We start from the raw sequence: 16609 nt of genomic DNA, 5'->3' as shown, positions 1-16609 counted from the left end.
TGTTAGAGATTGGGGTTAGTTCAATGTTTTATAGCTTTATGAAGAATATGTATCTTGAAACTAGATCTTGTATAAAAATACATGATAGAATAACTGAATTCTTTCAAACAAAGCTTGGTGTTAAACAAGGAGATAACTTGAGTCCTAACTTGTTTAAAATATTCATAAATAGCCTTCCAGATTATTTTACACAGACCAGAGATCTAATTATGCTGGATGGCAAACTCATTCATTGCCTTATGTATGCTGATGACATTGTAATTTTATCTAACTCAGCAGAAGGACTACAAGAGAAATTAAATAAACTTCATGATTTTTGCAATGATTGGTGCTTAAATATAAATACTAAGAAAACTAAAGTGTTGATATTCAACAAGGCGGGCAGACCTATCTCTCAAAAATTTATTTTCAACAAAGATGAGCTGGAGTGTGTATCTAATTATAAATATTTGGGTATCCAATTAATGCATCATGTTCTTTTTCATATGCTCAGAATGATTTATACCAAAGAGCCTTAAAAGCATACTTCAAACTATGTAATGATTTTTTAGTGCATAATCCTACTGTTAAAAATGCAATTCATGTTTTTGACCATACAATAAAGCATATACTTTTATATGGGTGTGAAATTTGGGGATTTTTTTACAATTTACTCAAGGATACTTTGTGAAAAACTCCATATTAAATTCTGCAAATATATTTTAGGTGTTAATAGAAAAAGTACAAACTTTGCAGTTTTGTCTGAATTAGGCCGTTTTCCACTGTACTGTGATATAGTCGAACATGTTTTAGGATATTGACATCGTTTAGAAAATATTGGCTCATCATTTCCCTTGTTAAAAGCTGCATATAATTGTTCTAAAAAGCTATTTGAAACAAAAAAAAACTCTTGGTATGGATCAATTAATATTTTAAGGGGGAAAATGGCAGGCATAGAAAAGCATATTCCTGAAAAATATTCAACATTTAAACTACACTGTGGTCAGATTGTTAAGGGATACTATACTGCATTGTGGAAAAACAGCCAGATATACATAAAGATGGTAAACTACGAACTTATGTAACATTCAAGTGCAACTTCGGTTTTGAAAATTATTTGTCAATAATGCGACATTTTGAGCAAAGGAAATGTATTACTAGATTAAGAATATCTGCTCACAACTTGCAAATTGAATCTGGTAGATACCAGGGTACTCTTCGACAAAACCGAATTTGTCTCAGGTGCATCTCAGGTGAGGTTGAGGATGAAGTTCATTTTTTATTTAAATGTGACACTCATTTATTAAAAAAAGAGAGGAATTGATGCAAAATATATTAAAATCATGTCCTAACTTTCAAAATTTGAATATTGATAACAAATTAATTTGGATAATGAATAATGAGGATCCCAATGTACTATTTGCATTTTATAAATATATAGAAGATACTAAGAATTGAAGGACAACTTAATCTGCAATAACTTATTTCAATATAACTCTTTAATATGAATTTGGATACCCTGTTTAGCCTGCACAGATCATAAGAAGAATTTCAAATTCTCTGGCACCGTCCCTTGATGATTCTTGCTGGCTGGACACAGAATCTATAATCTTAAAAAATATGTTTTTAAAATATATTTTAAATAATTTAGGAGTTTGACTCATCTGCATTAAGTACAAGTAGGGACTTCCTTTTAAGCACCGACTCTTGGTGCTTTCTGCGGATAAGTCATATTAAATATCCTTTATTAAATATGCTTGTTATTTGCAGTATACCTCATAGTCAAATGTGCGAGTGCTTAAATTGTTTTTTTGTATTTTTTATATTGAGATTTCTCCGCCCAAACTACTAATGAAAATATTCTTACCGGGTGCACTTGAGTCAATGTCAGCATAGTATTCATTGAATAATAATCACATTGCTACTATTTTGTTGAGTGTATTTTCTGTAGTAATGTTATTTTATTTTATTATTTTTATAACACTTGTTACATATTTTTTATTGTTTGTGTATTGCATATGTTATTGTTTATAATAATATTGTCTGTATGCTATATGCCCTCCTCGGGCCCTAATTTGGTAAATAAAAATATTCTATTCTATTCTATTCTAAATCCAAATAGAAACTAAAAAAAACCTCATTTAACATTCTAACGAATAAAAGAACATCTTGACTTGATAACAAATGAACAAATAGAAAATCAAGAAGACAGAAATACACATATTTATCTTACCTCCTATACATTTCTAGGAATGTGATTGGTTAAAAGCGCCCTCGTGGAGACCGTGTATATTTGATATTAGGTTAGTAGGGAGGCGGGCTTATCTCATACACGGTTAGTAGAGGAGTTACGTCCCTTTATATTCCATATAAGGTAGTAGGGAGGCGGGGCTTATTTCATACACGGTTAGTAGTGGTGTTACGTCCCTTTATAAAAACAAAACGGTACTGAGAAAAAAATCGTAAAGGTTTCAACAGACGAAAAAATTGATGATTAAGAAATAAATTCATATTTATAACACATTTAACCCTCACAAGTTGTTATTGTTAGTATCTGTTTTTGTTGGATCAATGGAAGTAGTTTCTTAATGCTAACAGTATTGAGGAGTTGCTCATTTTGATAGGTCTAAATTTCACACGTAAAGATAGTCGGTAAGATAAAATCGTTTCATAGTTTCGCTCGAATCCCCATATGGAATTTACTGACCCCATATATACCGTATTAGGTCACTAGCACACTATGTAACTAATAATATCATTGAAAAAGTCAAATTTGGACAAAAAATGAAAATAAGAATGAAATAAAAGAAAAAAATCTAGTAGCTTAAAATGTATACCAGAGCCAGTTATCTATAGATATGATAATGTTTTTCAATGAGAAATTTCAAAATTATTTATTCGATTGAAAACAGAGATACGTATCACCCTGTGTAGATATCTGTTATAGGAAACCACCAAAATATCTCAATAAAAATAAATAGACTGTTCATAATAGAATTCTGAAAGAAAGAGTCTTACACGTAACATACAGTTTATTTGAATAAGAGCATAGTTTTAATAACAATATTGTTGCTGATAGTTATAATAATGTTTAAAAGATTTAAATCCGTTTTTTCGCTACAATCTCCATAAGATCTGAGCAAAGTCGTTTAAAATGTTTGAGGTCATGGTTTTGTATACTCCGAATTGTTCGAAAAAACTTTTGCTGAAAAAGCTATAGTTATTTTGTTAATAAAGGAAGAGCTCCTATATGTTTATAATTTATTTTACGGCTAACTTTTCCAAAAATGAAGACTATTGTTTATGTAATACATGCTTGTATATACTCTTCTCTCTCTCTTTGAACCCAGAAGCACTTGCCAATATACGCCCTACCAATTTCATAAGATCAAAAGGAGTAAATTTAACCATGCTCATAACCGACCATAAATTATCAAACCAAATGAAAATAACAATTGAAGGCATCTCTAATCATAGATCAGTCAAATAGTAGTCACATAGTCAAAGTTGAATCGTTTGACAAAAATACTGCTACAACAAAAGCTACAAAGGACCATTTGGAATAATACTTTCGACACAACTCGTATTTTGAGGCTACTGTTACCGTGTAACGAACAAAGAGTTGGGACTAATATCGAAACATAAAAAAGATACATCACTAAGAAAAGAAAACATCAAATAGAAATTCGTATATGAAGGCAAAAATAAATGTGAAAAATAATTTAATAATAAACATGATATAAAAGATGGGGTATGATTGCCTTTGAGACAACTATCCACTACATCAATGACGTAGATGTAAGCCCCTTACAACATTGTGAAGCTATAAAAGGCCACCGCGTGGCAAAATGTGAAACATTTCAAATAATAAAAATAACAGCCCGATTTACAGCTGCATTTGATATTTGAAAAAAAAGTCTGACATGATCGACCCATTTACTTTCACTTGACCTTAATTCATTCTGGTTAGAGACGACTCTAAAAAAAAAAAAAAAAAAAACATCACAAAATTAAATCATTATGTTAAGTTATTCTATTTCTGTCATAATCCCGAAAGGATTAGCCAATATTTAGACATGGCCTTGTGAGTGAAACAAATACAGAAGAAATTGGCCAACCTCTTTTATGAGGCCCCTCAATTGGGGGGGGGGGGGGGGGGGGGGGGTCCTAGTAATCACATAATCACCATTTTTTTGCCAATATAATCACATAATCATTAAATATTTGCTTATCTTTAGTAATCAAATAATCATAAACTAAAAATACCGTCCTAGGTAATCAAATAATCATGAAATATTTGGCTTAATAATCAAATAATCATTAAAAAACGGCCAAGTAATCACATAATCAAAAACCCCATGCGGGCCCTCTTTTATCCACGCACATGATGTTTTTGAAATTAAATGAATATCTACAAATTTTAACAATAAAAATCTTTCAAATTGATGATCGATTTCACAGTTTTACAGGTCTGTTGAGGATTTTCTATATGATGTATCAATTAATTGTTTACTTTGAGTGTTAAATTTCGGTGATTTTTAGATATTTATATCAGTTATTAAGGAGTTTACAAATGGATTGTAATGTTTTCTTAACCCACTGTAAATATCATATTTCAAAAATCCATTTAAATTAAACAATGCAAATAATTTATATTTGTACGTATGATAGATATAATACATGGATACAGAAGAAAAACGTGACAATTGCAATTCTTAACCTGTGAATTTAAGTTTTCGCGTGAATGGTAAGTTATAGATTTTATTATTGGAATTCAAACGAGAGAAAACAAATTGTTGTTTTTATAAAATTGCAGAGAGAATTTCAATAACAAGAAAATGTTTTTTTCAAAAAAAAAAAAAAAAAAAAAAAAATTCTCTCATCCGAAATTTGGATAGCCGTTTCTTTATGTAAAATTTGTGTTTTTACTTTATGTAATATATATATATAATTCATGTATTTTGTGTATGAATTATATAAATCTTACATAAAGTAAAATGTGTTATAATATTATTTACAAAGTATTTATTCAAGACAGAACATAAAATGTGTGAATGAATAAATATCGAGAACTCTGTTTTGTACTTTTTTGACTTGCGCATTTCGACAATCAATGTCTCTTCAGTGACGATCGAGGATAAAATATATGAATTTTCAAGGCTCATTAAAAGGATGAAGAGCATTAAACCAAAAAGGATATAAAGTTTTAGCCATAACCGGGCAAGGAATCAAGCACGAGAGAGACACATTCCTTAATTTCAAATAATTTCAAAAATTTTGTAACAGCACACAATATCTGTATTTTCATGCTAGTACCGAAGTACTGGCTACTGTGATTGTGATACAATTGGAACTATCAGTTCATCATCCAGAGGTGGTAATAACATAAATGGTATTATTTTTTCTGCACCAGATGCGCATACAATCTCTTCGGTGATGCTCGAGGTCAACATATTTGAAAATCCAAAGCTTATTAAATCGATGAAGAGCTATAAACCCTAAAGGACAAAACAGTATAGCCAATGCCGGGCAATGAATCAGAGCTTTTCACGAGGGAGATACCGTGATTATGTTATGTTAAAATATGCATTATCTTATATACCGTCAAAAAAATATTATTTTTTATAAAGATTTGCAAAATTTAGTATTCTATTTTACCGACAACACTTAAGTGGGATATTCCTTTCTAATGCGGTCAGGTTTTAATACGCCCCACGGCTCATTTAGAACGTAAAATAAAACTCACTAATTAATCTAGATATAAACCTTTTAAAAATAATATACATACACAATAAAAATATTACTGTAACTGCATGAAGTAAGACACAAATGTATTGTAACCATCCGATTACGGTGTATGACAAATACAAGACACATTGTAAGTAATTTATTGTATGGGAAAGGGGGAGGGGGTATTTTGTTTTCTATTTGTAATGTCATTTCTATTTTTTTAATAATTTTAAATTGAATCGAATGAAAAATTCAGAAAGATTGTCTTTTGAATAGCAATACATTTTATTAACAGAAAATCGGGATATAATAATAATAATAATAATAATAATAATAATAATTTATTTTATTAAAGTGTCACATACTTGTCTACAGATTGTTTATACAGTTTATATAATATACATTGCACAATAATAAAATAAGACAAATACCCAGCCTAGAAAGGCTTATGAGACACTATATATACAAATATATATCTATTTAACAAATACAAAATAAAAACATAATAAAATGTTAAAAATGTTTAAAATTATCCGGATATTACACATCATAAAAAAAAATATTAACATAAGTAGTAAAAAGAAAAACCCAAAAAAACAAACCAAAAAACATATCTTTTAAAAATAGATATGACAAAATTAAGTATGACGTAAAAAATAAATAAATGATATGTGATAAAAGAATATATTTTAAAGAGGTTATACAAACAGATTGCGAAGAATAAAACGAAGTAATCTTGTTTTATTAAAACCCTCTAAGTAAAATAGTCAATAAAAGAATATGATTGAAATGAATTAAAAAAAAAAAAAAAAAAAAAAAAAAAAAAAAAAATAATAATAATTAAAAAATAACTGTTACTTTGACTTTTACAGAAATATACAATCATGAATTAAAAAATAAATAAATTAAATATAACTTTGACTTTTACGAAAATATACAATTAAGACTGTAGATTACTTTTCAGAGCGCGACGTCTTCTTATCATATTATGCACCAAGATAGATAACTCGTATTGTAATTCAGCATTTTGAATTAAAAATACAAATTGATTAAAATCTGACTTTGTACAAAAAGAATTATCCATGACCATAGCTCTGTGAAACAAATTAAACCTTAAGTCACTGTAAATGTCACAATTAATCAAAAAGTGTATTTCATCTTCTACAGCATTATTACAAAATGGACAAAATCTTTCTCCTAACGGTATTGGTGGTTTCGTATAACGACCCGTCTCGACAGACAGAGGTAAAGTTCCACATCTAAGTTTACATAAATTACTTCGTAAGTGGCGTGGCATTGCGTTAGTAACATAGTGTTCAGGTTGAAGGTCCTTCTTATAACGTCTATATAGCCTCAATTTGTTTCCATTCACATTCGAATTGTCATTCCAAAGTTTGGTAAACCACAACTGTTCGTCTAGTATTCGTAATTTACTTTTAATCACTTTAAAAAATAGTTCTTTGCTAATTCCGGGCTGCATTAAGTGTTCTACAGACATGTTGCGAAATAACTTAATCACATTACAGTTCCAGGATCTACGTTTTCGTTTCGACCATAAATGTATCTTATAGAAAGTACGAGAATTATCTGAATTTTCAAGTTTATAAAAGAATCTCAAAACTTCCAGTCTTTGTTTAGCATGACATGACAGCCATCCTAAATCACCCTGTACTGCCGTATTGCTAGTCAATTTAGTCACTCCAAGGAATATTTTACTAGCCCTATTTTGTACGTTATTAATGAGTCTATGTTCAGTAAGTCCCCATATCGATGCACCATATAACAATATTGGTTGTACCAAACTTTCATACAGTTTTGTGAACACTTGATATGTCATACCACCATAAGCGTAAAATTTCACAGTCAAACAGCTCAAAGCTCGGCTGGCAGATTTAGAGAGTTCTTTGACGGTTTTATTCCATGTTACATGTTCACTGAACCAAATGCCTAAATATTTGTATGAATCTACATATACTAAACTATGACTTCCACAGAAAAAATTGAAAGTAGAACGTTCAACAGAGCTAGGCCTAAAATGTATGACATTTGATTTACTACAATTAATACTTAATCTCCATTTATGGCACCATGCATTAACACAATCAAGCATACATTGTAAACTTGCCTCACTTGGACCTAGTAAGACGATATCGTCTGCATATAGTAAGATGCTTACATTTATACTATCAATATCAATACCCTTATTCAAAGACTTAATTTCTGTAGCTAAATCATTGATATACAAAGCAAAAAGTGTCGGAGAAATCAGACACCCTTGTTTCACACCACATGAAACCGGAAACATTGACGTAAAGACGTTGTTAACACGTACAGAACATGTTGTGTTGTCATACAAAGATTTAACAGCATTCAAGATTTTTCCGTTAACACCAAACGTTTGTAATTTAAACCATAAACAGTCCCGATTTACATTGTCGAACGCCTTCTTCAGGTCAATAAAGCAGGCAAAAGTTGACAGACGTGACAATTTACGGTCATTGATGATAGAGTACAGACTATATATTTGATCTAGGCAGCTTCGCTTTCTACGAAATCCACATTGTTCATCAACCAATACACCCGAATCTTCAATCCAATCTCCAAATCTAGAATTAAGAATGTCACAGTAAACTTTACATGGCACCGACAAAAGTGTTATCCCACGATATGACAAAGGAAGCCGAACGTCTGTACTATTTGGTTTCACTATTGGATTTATAATTCCTTGTTTCCACTCAAGTGGCGAAACACCGTTTTCAAAACAAAAATTTATAATATTTTGTAACATATCGATACAGGTTTTGTTTTTTAGAACTTCTGCTGGGATATTATATATTATATATATACCCTCCGCATCCTACCCTTTTGTGAGTTACATTAATGTTATTCAATAGAATATAAGATTATCTTATTAGTTGATCCTTTGATAGAGTAAAAGGTATACATAAATTTAAAAAAAATTAAGAACTAACACGAAGACGAATATAAATACATGTAGGTCACCGTATGATTTCCTATTCAGTGTGTATCGTCCTGAACATGCATGAAATATTAGCCACTGGACGTTAAGCAAGCAACCAAAAATCAATCAACCTATTCAGTGTGACTCAATAATTTTTTTTAATTTTACACACGAATATGTTAAATCTGGCTTTATTTTATGAAAGTCTACATTAAACTTCATCTCACATATATGATAAAGTTTCTTATTGTAGCGATAAATTAACAAAAGTTCACGTTATTTGTTTCGAAAATTAAAATGCGGGCAATGACGGTGTCTGTTACACCTATCATCGATTGCACTTTAAAAAATAAATTTCCAAATCGGCAACAAAAAAATATCAGACGAATAAAATGTTGAAGTAAATTACCTACATTGCATTTTTATCAATGAAAGTAATGACCTCAGACAGGTCATTATTTTATGCCTTGGAGCATATTTCATTGAAACATGGTATCGTCCGGGTTGATTCTGAAAAAGAATGACCTGTCGTTCTGAAAGAAAATAACTCCATATAGGTATATAAATACAAAATCAGATATTTTATGAAATATTTATTCAGGAACATGTATAAAACATTGACTCAAAAGTTGTAAATACTGGGTGATATTTTTTTTTTTGGTTATTGTTGTTGTTATGATACGATCGATTCGTTGACATTTTAGTTGTAAAGACTGGTAATGGTCGAGAACAAATCAGTTACTTTCTTGTTTTACTTGCAGGGTATTTCAGCTGGATTTATCCATGTTTTCTTGGCCCTGACAACGTTGGAGTTACTGCAGACTACAAGATACGATGGGTATACTAATACACTTTGTCAAATTCGAATCATTGATTGGCTAAACATTTCATCATCAATGATGTTTTGTCATTTGATATTTCAAATTTAACAAAACAGTTTTACTATAATTAAAATACGTGTACATAGACTTTCTTATAAAAGTAATCATTTATCGAAATCTTCAGAAATGTATACTGCTATCTATATTGAATTGTTGTCTTCAATACTCTAAAAGCTTTTCATATTTAAAAGCGAAATCACGAATCGGGGACGGATATTAACGCTGCGCCGGATATCGACGTACATGCATGGTATTGCTTATTTAAAGAATTATAGTTTTCGATATTTAAGTTCTCGGACTAGTTGGTTTTATTACATAAACTTAATTTTAATAAAGTAAAAAAATACTAGAGTTCTAACTATGTATAAATACAACTTCGTTGATGTCAGAAAAGTTTGTCAATATCTATTGTTGTATAGCGCCAGAGATATGAAATTGTAGGTTTCATTTCACATATGAAATATCGCATTAATTTAACTTGGGTTTTAGTTCAAAGCGGGTGGCATATATCAATAGTAATGTCCGTCCATTTCGTTACATTTTTATCACTGCTCCTAAAACAGTTTATGAATTTTGTTAAAATTGAGAATGGAAATGTTAAACTTTCATATAGCAAATTTTATTCTCACATGGCGTACGCACTTGTTATCTTTGGCATGGCATTACTTTGTCATATCTACAAAGATATAATACGCATTATAAACTGCTTTGCCTTCAAAACTCCTTAATCCTTTTCAAAATTCTTACATTTTATAAGAATCTTAAACTATAATGTAAATGAGCATCTCTGTTTTTTACTTTGTATACGGAATATGTTTTGGTTTCCCTAAGCAAAGCATTGACCATTGCTTTATGTGTGGGTGTGATATTTGCTGCTTGTACCTTTAGCTTATTTTATAATTATAAAGACTTTGCTATCTATAGTTATCAGGTACTGCAGGTGACACCAACATCTTTAGAAAATGAGAAAGAAGTCCTACAGATTGTTCAACGACACGACGTAAGATATTAAAAAAAACTATTTTGTCGTAAATGTGCATATTCTCTTAATGTAATGGGTTGTTGGATATATGTCAACGCGTCAGCACCCAACAACATAAAGAAAGGGCGTTTAACTGGTTTTCTAAGCATCAACGTACTCGTGATTGAATAGACATCTTACTTTCACGAGATAGGACCAATTTAACCTGTATTTACAATATCTATATATATATATATATATAAGTCATATGAAACCAGTGAGTGGTGAAAAATAATGTTTATCCAATTCTTGAACCAATGCATGTATATATCATAAACTTAGTCCTCTGTGCACGATTTTATCATTTTTTACGCAAATATATTGTATAATCGTCAATTTTTTTTCTATCTGTCTTTTATGATTTAACAAATACAAGTACACACCCGTGATATGGCGGGTCCGTGACTGAATTAAAGTATATAACTATGCCTAAGCCTTATTTTAGTAATTGGTATTGTCATCTGATAAAGTCATGTCGATTATAAGATACACATTTTTCTCTGCGTTCAAATCATTCTGTTTGAACCCGTCGACCTGGAACTTATCAATTATTGGAAATATTAATTATTTGCAAAACAAAAGGTCCAGGCTATCCAGGAATGGGGTATTTTTAAATCAACAACATTGTCCTATATTAGTTATCTTAGAAAGTCTTGCTGATTGCTGAATAAAGCTACAATAGGGAACAATTTGACAATGATTGAATTTAGGAGTGTCAGCCCTTTGATTATGACCCGTGTATATAGCAAAATCCTAAATACACCGTTTGGTGGTGCGCCTGTCAAATGCGGAACGTACAGATAAGGTAATATCTAACATCGGATTAGACCCGGAACTTTTTAATTATTGGCAATATTAATTATGTGGAAAACAAAAGGGTCTGGAGTGATGTAATTTTTAATCTACACTATTGTCCTATATTAGTTATATATAGAGTTGAATTCTTTGATTTGTCGTTTTTACCCGATGACGGCAGACAAATTGGACCTCGTAATTTTAGTATTATAGATGGTTCAGGGGCGGATTTAGGCGGGGGCGTGGCGGGCGTGCGCCCACCCCCCTAAAATTTGCAAAGCATGGGTTGACTTCAACATATTTAAGTATCAGAAGAGACCATTAAATCTTTTTTAACATTCAAAGTATATATAAAACAGCCAGTTTAACAGAATCAACGTTATTACTAATCAACTGACCTACGCTTTATTGAAGTTCTATAAATAGAATCATATTCAAAACAGTGTGGTCCTGGCCATTGATTGACAACCTGAATTATCCCATTGACTGGGACAGATTAGGTGAACGTTTGTCTGTAACGACAACTGCTCACCTCTTGCTTATTATAGAATTTAAACTGTGGGGTCACCAAAACTTTAAGGTTCTTAACGCCTTTAATAATAAAATAATTCGAAAAATTATTCAGGAATAACCTTTATGTTTTGATTTATATTATTGATATAAATCAACACATCGTATTATTCCGGATTCGTTTTTCGAATTTTTTTATTTAGGTGTTCAGAGCCTTTGGTGACCCCACAGATTCAGTGTCTTTAACAAGTACACAGTGAGCAGTGATTGTTACCGACAAACGTTCACCTAATCTGTCCCAGTCAATGGGATAATTTAGGTCGTCAATCAATGGCCAGGACCACACTGTTATGAATATGATTCTAACTTCAAAGGAAGGTGTCGAAGTTCCAAAACATCCCTTACTCACTTTCACAATTTCATCATGACACGGTCAAGAAAACAGTGAGATTCTTTTATAATATCCCGGCGTAATGAAAGATAGAAATACTGTTTCAAGCGAAAGGTTAGTTTATTAATTTGTTTCTCTGTGTCTATATTTATTTCTCACTTGCAACCTAAATATTTAGCCGAATTCTGTACCGTATTACTGTATGCTTGGGATCCCAAGAAAATAAATATAACTGCGTAAATGCATCTCATTCTGGTTTTAGTTGTTTGTGGCGAACACAGTGAAGTCTGGCACGATCTCCGAAAATCATAAAAGTAAAAAACAGATAGTATGAAAGGACAATTAAAAATCGCTGGTAAAAGTAGAAATTTTCGTTTGAAAATTATATTGGTCAGGTGACCAATTGTGATCTGTCTCGTCTCACTTTGCGTCCGTCTGTCCGCCCGTCTATCTGTAGATTGTTGACTTGTCAGGTGTGGATTAAGGCGGTTTCAGCTTGAAACTTTAATTTCTCGCTAGTTTTACCACACATTAGTTCGAGATATCTACATTCCACCCCTTTAGAAAAATATTTCAATAGTTTTACCTAAAAAAAACTCCAAAATGTTTTCGCCTCGCTACGCTCGGCGAAGATAAAACTTTGCGCCCCGCCTAACTGGAAATCCTGGATCCAAATAACAAAAAGCATGGGTATTGAGCACGTGTTTAACATGTACAATCAGATAATTGTTTATTTTAATGACAGATTCATGCGTATTGCGATCACCGGATTTTTACGAGGAGGGTTACGCTCAGGTCACTATGCATACGGAAAATATGTCGGCGAATTGCTTCCTGGAAGCAAGCAATTAAAAATAAGTAAACTTCTTCTAAATGTGGACAAATTAAAGAACTTTCCTCAGAAAAAAGTATATGTACTCAAGTTGTATAATGAAAACTATCCATTTAGTTATAAAAAAACATATGCATATTTTTTTTTTAATTTGAGGTTTCTTATGACTTTAACATGTATTTGCAAATTTTTTAAAGTCGTCAAGTCATTATAGAAATCTTATATTAATGAATCAATTACCGGTAAACATTTTCAAAAAGCTTGCATGTTTCCATAAAAATCAAAATGTGATTAAGCACAACACGTTGGCAACTTGCTGTTAAAGATATTTTCATTGCCAATTGCAAATTTTACATGATTTTGTAAAATTTGGCACTGGTAAAGAAATGTATTACTCATGGAACCTCAATTCGCGTGAGTTTCATGTATAAAATCGCTTAAAATGAATTTCGAACTTTTCACGTGAATGAGGGTTTATAAGTATATTGAAATTTTATAACTCGAATTGATATAAAAGTAAGTAAGTAAATTGTTTATTATAGTGACATGTGTAAATCAGCATAAATATATAAATTTGTACAAAATATAATTACATATATAATACACCCGGCACAATTAATAGGGTGTCCAATCAACAAATTTGATCGATTTGCCTTAACGGAATAACACACGGCTATATTTTATATCATTGGAAAGAGAAAATCGAAATACCGTTGTCGTCGTTGTTTGCCGTGGTCACGTTTTTTTTAATCAGGGTCAAAGACCAAAGCAACAATTTCAGAAAAATGCACAGTTACATTTAGTCCGAGATTACTCTGACGTACAACGGCTGTTTTGCCAGACAAGCTGGGGCCGTGGGACGTCAGAGCTCGTCCCATATCAAAAAGTGGATATTTGCCCACCCAAAATAGATGCGCTGCTTCGACGCTTCTGGTGCCGATTGAGGGCCTTGGAATTATATAAATCGGGCATCAATCTGTTCATTTTTCATTTATCTCTTCATTTATTTAAGTTTCACCTACCTGCCAACCTTTATTTTTCCATATTTTAACAGTTTTCACAGAGACCCATCTATTTCTGCATTTTGACTTTCACCGTTTCAAATGGACGTCAAGTTACGAGAGAGTTCGTGGCCTCGAGACTCAAATATGCAAATATTTATATTTTTTCACCTCCTTTATAGGAGATCGATGTTTAACATTTAGAAGCCAACCACGATTTTTCAACTCCTTTACAGGAGATCGGTATTAAGCATTTAGTTCCGACCACGATAACAATCGGAAGCTCTCGGACATTTAGATAACTTGCATCGTAAATGAACGAGGTGTTACATTTTGGTCATTTGCAATGTTTTCTCGTGGTCACGTGATATTATTTGAAAAAGAAAGTCAAAATGCAGAAATCGATGGGTCTTAAAATGCAGAAATAGATGGGTCTCTGTGAAAACTGTTAAAATATGGAAAAATAAAGGTTGGCAGGTAGGTGAAACTTACATAAATGAAGAATAAATGAAAAATGAACAGATTGATGCCCGATTTATATAATTCCAAGGCCCTCAATCGGCACCAGAAGCGTCGAAGCAGCGCATCTATTTTGGGTGGGCAAATATCCACTTTTTGATATGGGACGAGCTCTGACGTCCCACGGCCCCAGCTTGTCTGGCAAAACAGCCGTTGGACGTCAGATTAATCTCGGACTAAGTTACATTTAGATAGCTTGTTTCTCATACATATATGCGTTTGGAGCAAAATAAAAACAACTAATTTATAAAAAAAATATCTTGTATCTACATTTAGAACTTAAATAACAGTGCCCTTGGCCTATTTCAATTTCTAAATTTGAAATTTTTGTATTCAATTCATTAAAAGTAAGATCTAAAGATGTTTTTAAGATCTTAACTTTAATAATTTGTCGAAAACGAAATGTGTTTTTCACGTTTTTCGATAGTAAGGTGTTCGTCAATTTGTAGGTAAATATCAAATTTCTGTTATTGGGTGTGAAAAAGTATATATATATGATTTGTTTCGAAATTTGTGTAACATTAACGTCAAATTTGGTTGAATATAAAGCTCTGTGTATAGCTTTGCTTTACAGAAGTATATATTAATGCAAACTGAGAAAAAGGGGGGTTAAACAGAGGCGGATTTAGGGGGGCACAGGGGGCCCGGGCCCCCCTTTTGAGAAAATAATTTGGTTGCTTATATAGGGAATCACTGAAGCGTGACAAAATCGGCCCCCTCCTAGGCAGCCAGTGGGCCCCCACTTAGAAAATTTCTAGATCCGCCACTGTTAAAGTTATGAAAACAAAGCGTACATATATTAGAAACAGGTAAAACACCCCATCCTACATATACAGATGATTAAATGAGCAACAATTGGCTATACTGTTTACAAGTATTCCAAAATGATAATAAGGGAGAGGGTTATGTACAGCACTGATTTATTTTACAATCAATTGCAAACAAAAAAGGCGTAAGAACCCAAAGGGACATTAAAAACTTATAAAATGAATACAAGCAGACACCAGCATTGCAAAAACACGGGGGTGGGGGTGGTGGGGGGGGGGGGGGGGGAGAGAACAAAATATAAAATTTAATGCAAATATAAAATCATGATCGAAGCTAGTATTACCTACTACGTTCTATGGTCTGTTTCCTGTAGTTTAAGCCCACAAACTACGTCAAGGTCAGAGACCATATGGCAGGGTTTTTTTTAACATATCTTTCCCCACTAGATAGATTATTACTATATTTCCCACGATTTCAAAATTGAGGAGATGTTATATTTATTGTTTAGAAAAGATTATGGACTGCTTAATTTTCATTCGATAGCTAAGGTACAAGCAGAAAATGAAATCTTATACATCTACATCGTCGTCGTCATCAATGTTTCTAACTGCAACCAGACGGGTATTTACATTTTGACAAATGTCATTTGCCTGACATGGGCATAAATCTGTACATGATAGATTTTGTTCGAAGCAAATGCAAACTAAATCTTGCAGAAATTCATATGACATCTGACCTTCGAGATTGAAAGGAACAAGTCATTCTTTTTTCCCCATCCGAACTGAAGAGGAGAAAGTAGGATAGTTTTGCTATATTGGAAGCCATCAAATTTATGTCTGGAGTGAAGCTCTTACTACATATTGTTTAAAAGTAGATTCACAAGGAGGAAGTTTGACAAGGGAGGAATTTTAAATTGTAAAATTGAGAATGGAAATAGAGAATGTACCAAAGAGACAACAATCCGACCATAGAACAGACAATTTTAGCCAATTTTACGCTCAACTTGTTAAGGTCACAATGTTCTTTTTTGAGTTTTGACTTGAAATTATTCAACATAACAAGATCTCGAGCTGCATCTATAGATTAATCGATGTCACAATCAGAAAGGTTTGACAAATCAGAAAAATAATCTGGGTTGTCCTTCAAGACATAAAAACAGTGCGCTTACCATTGCTTTCCGATCCAAAACAGGGAAGACGTTGTATCGCATCATATTAAAA

General features: G+C 32.0%; 1 protein-coding gene across 3 annotated transcripts in view; it reads left to right on the top strand.

Moving 5' to 3' along the window:
• The first annotated feature begins 4678 nt into the window (after positions 1 to 4678).
• Positions 4679 to 16609, top strand: part of LOC139522354 (carboxypeptidase B-like) — a 28281-nt gene continuing 16350 nt past the window's right edge. For 2 of the 3 annotated variants that reach the window (XM_071315884.1, XM_071315882.1), the window contains exons 1-2: positions 9376 to 9509; positions 10477 to 10552. In XM_071315884.1, the coding sequence (XP_071171985.1) occupies positions 9391 to 9509; positions 10477 to 10552 (195 nt within the window). In that variant the 5' untranslated portion in view covers positions 9376 to 9390. Of the gene's footprint in view, positions 4727 to 9375; positions 9510 to 10476; positions 10553 to 16609 lie in introns of those variants that run through there. The other variant, XM_071315883.1, reaches the window with a different exon arrangement.

Source organism: Mytilus edulis, chromosome 5, assembly GCF_963676685.1.
Source record: "Mytilus edulis chromosome 5, xbMytEdul2.2, whole genome shotgun sequence".
NCBI classification, from domain to species: domain Eukaryota; kingdom Metazoa; phylum Mollusca; class Bivalvia; order Mytilida; family Mytilidae; genus Mytilus; species Mytilus edulis.
The sequence above is the reverse complement of the archived record's forward strand: the minus strand, read 5'-3'. Positions and strand labels throughout refer to the sequence as shown.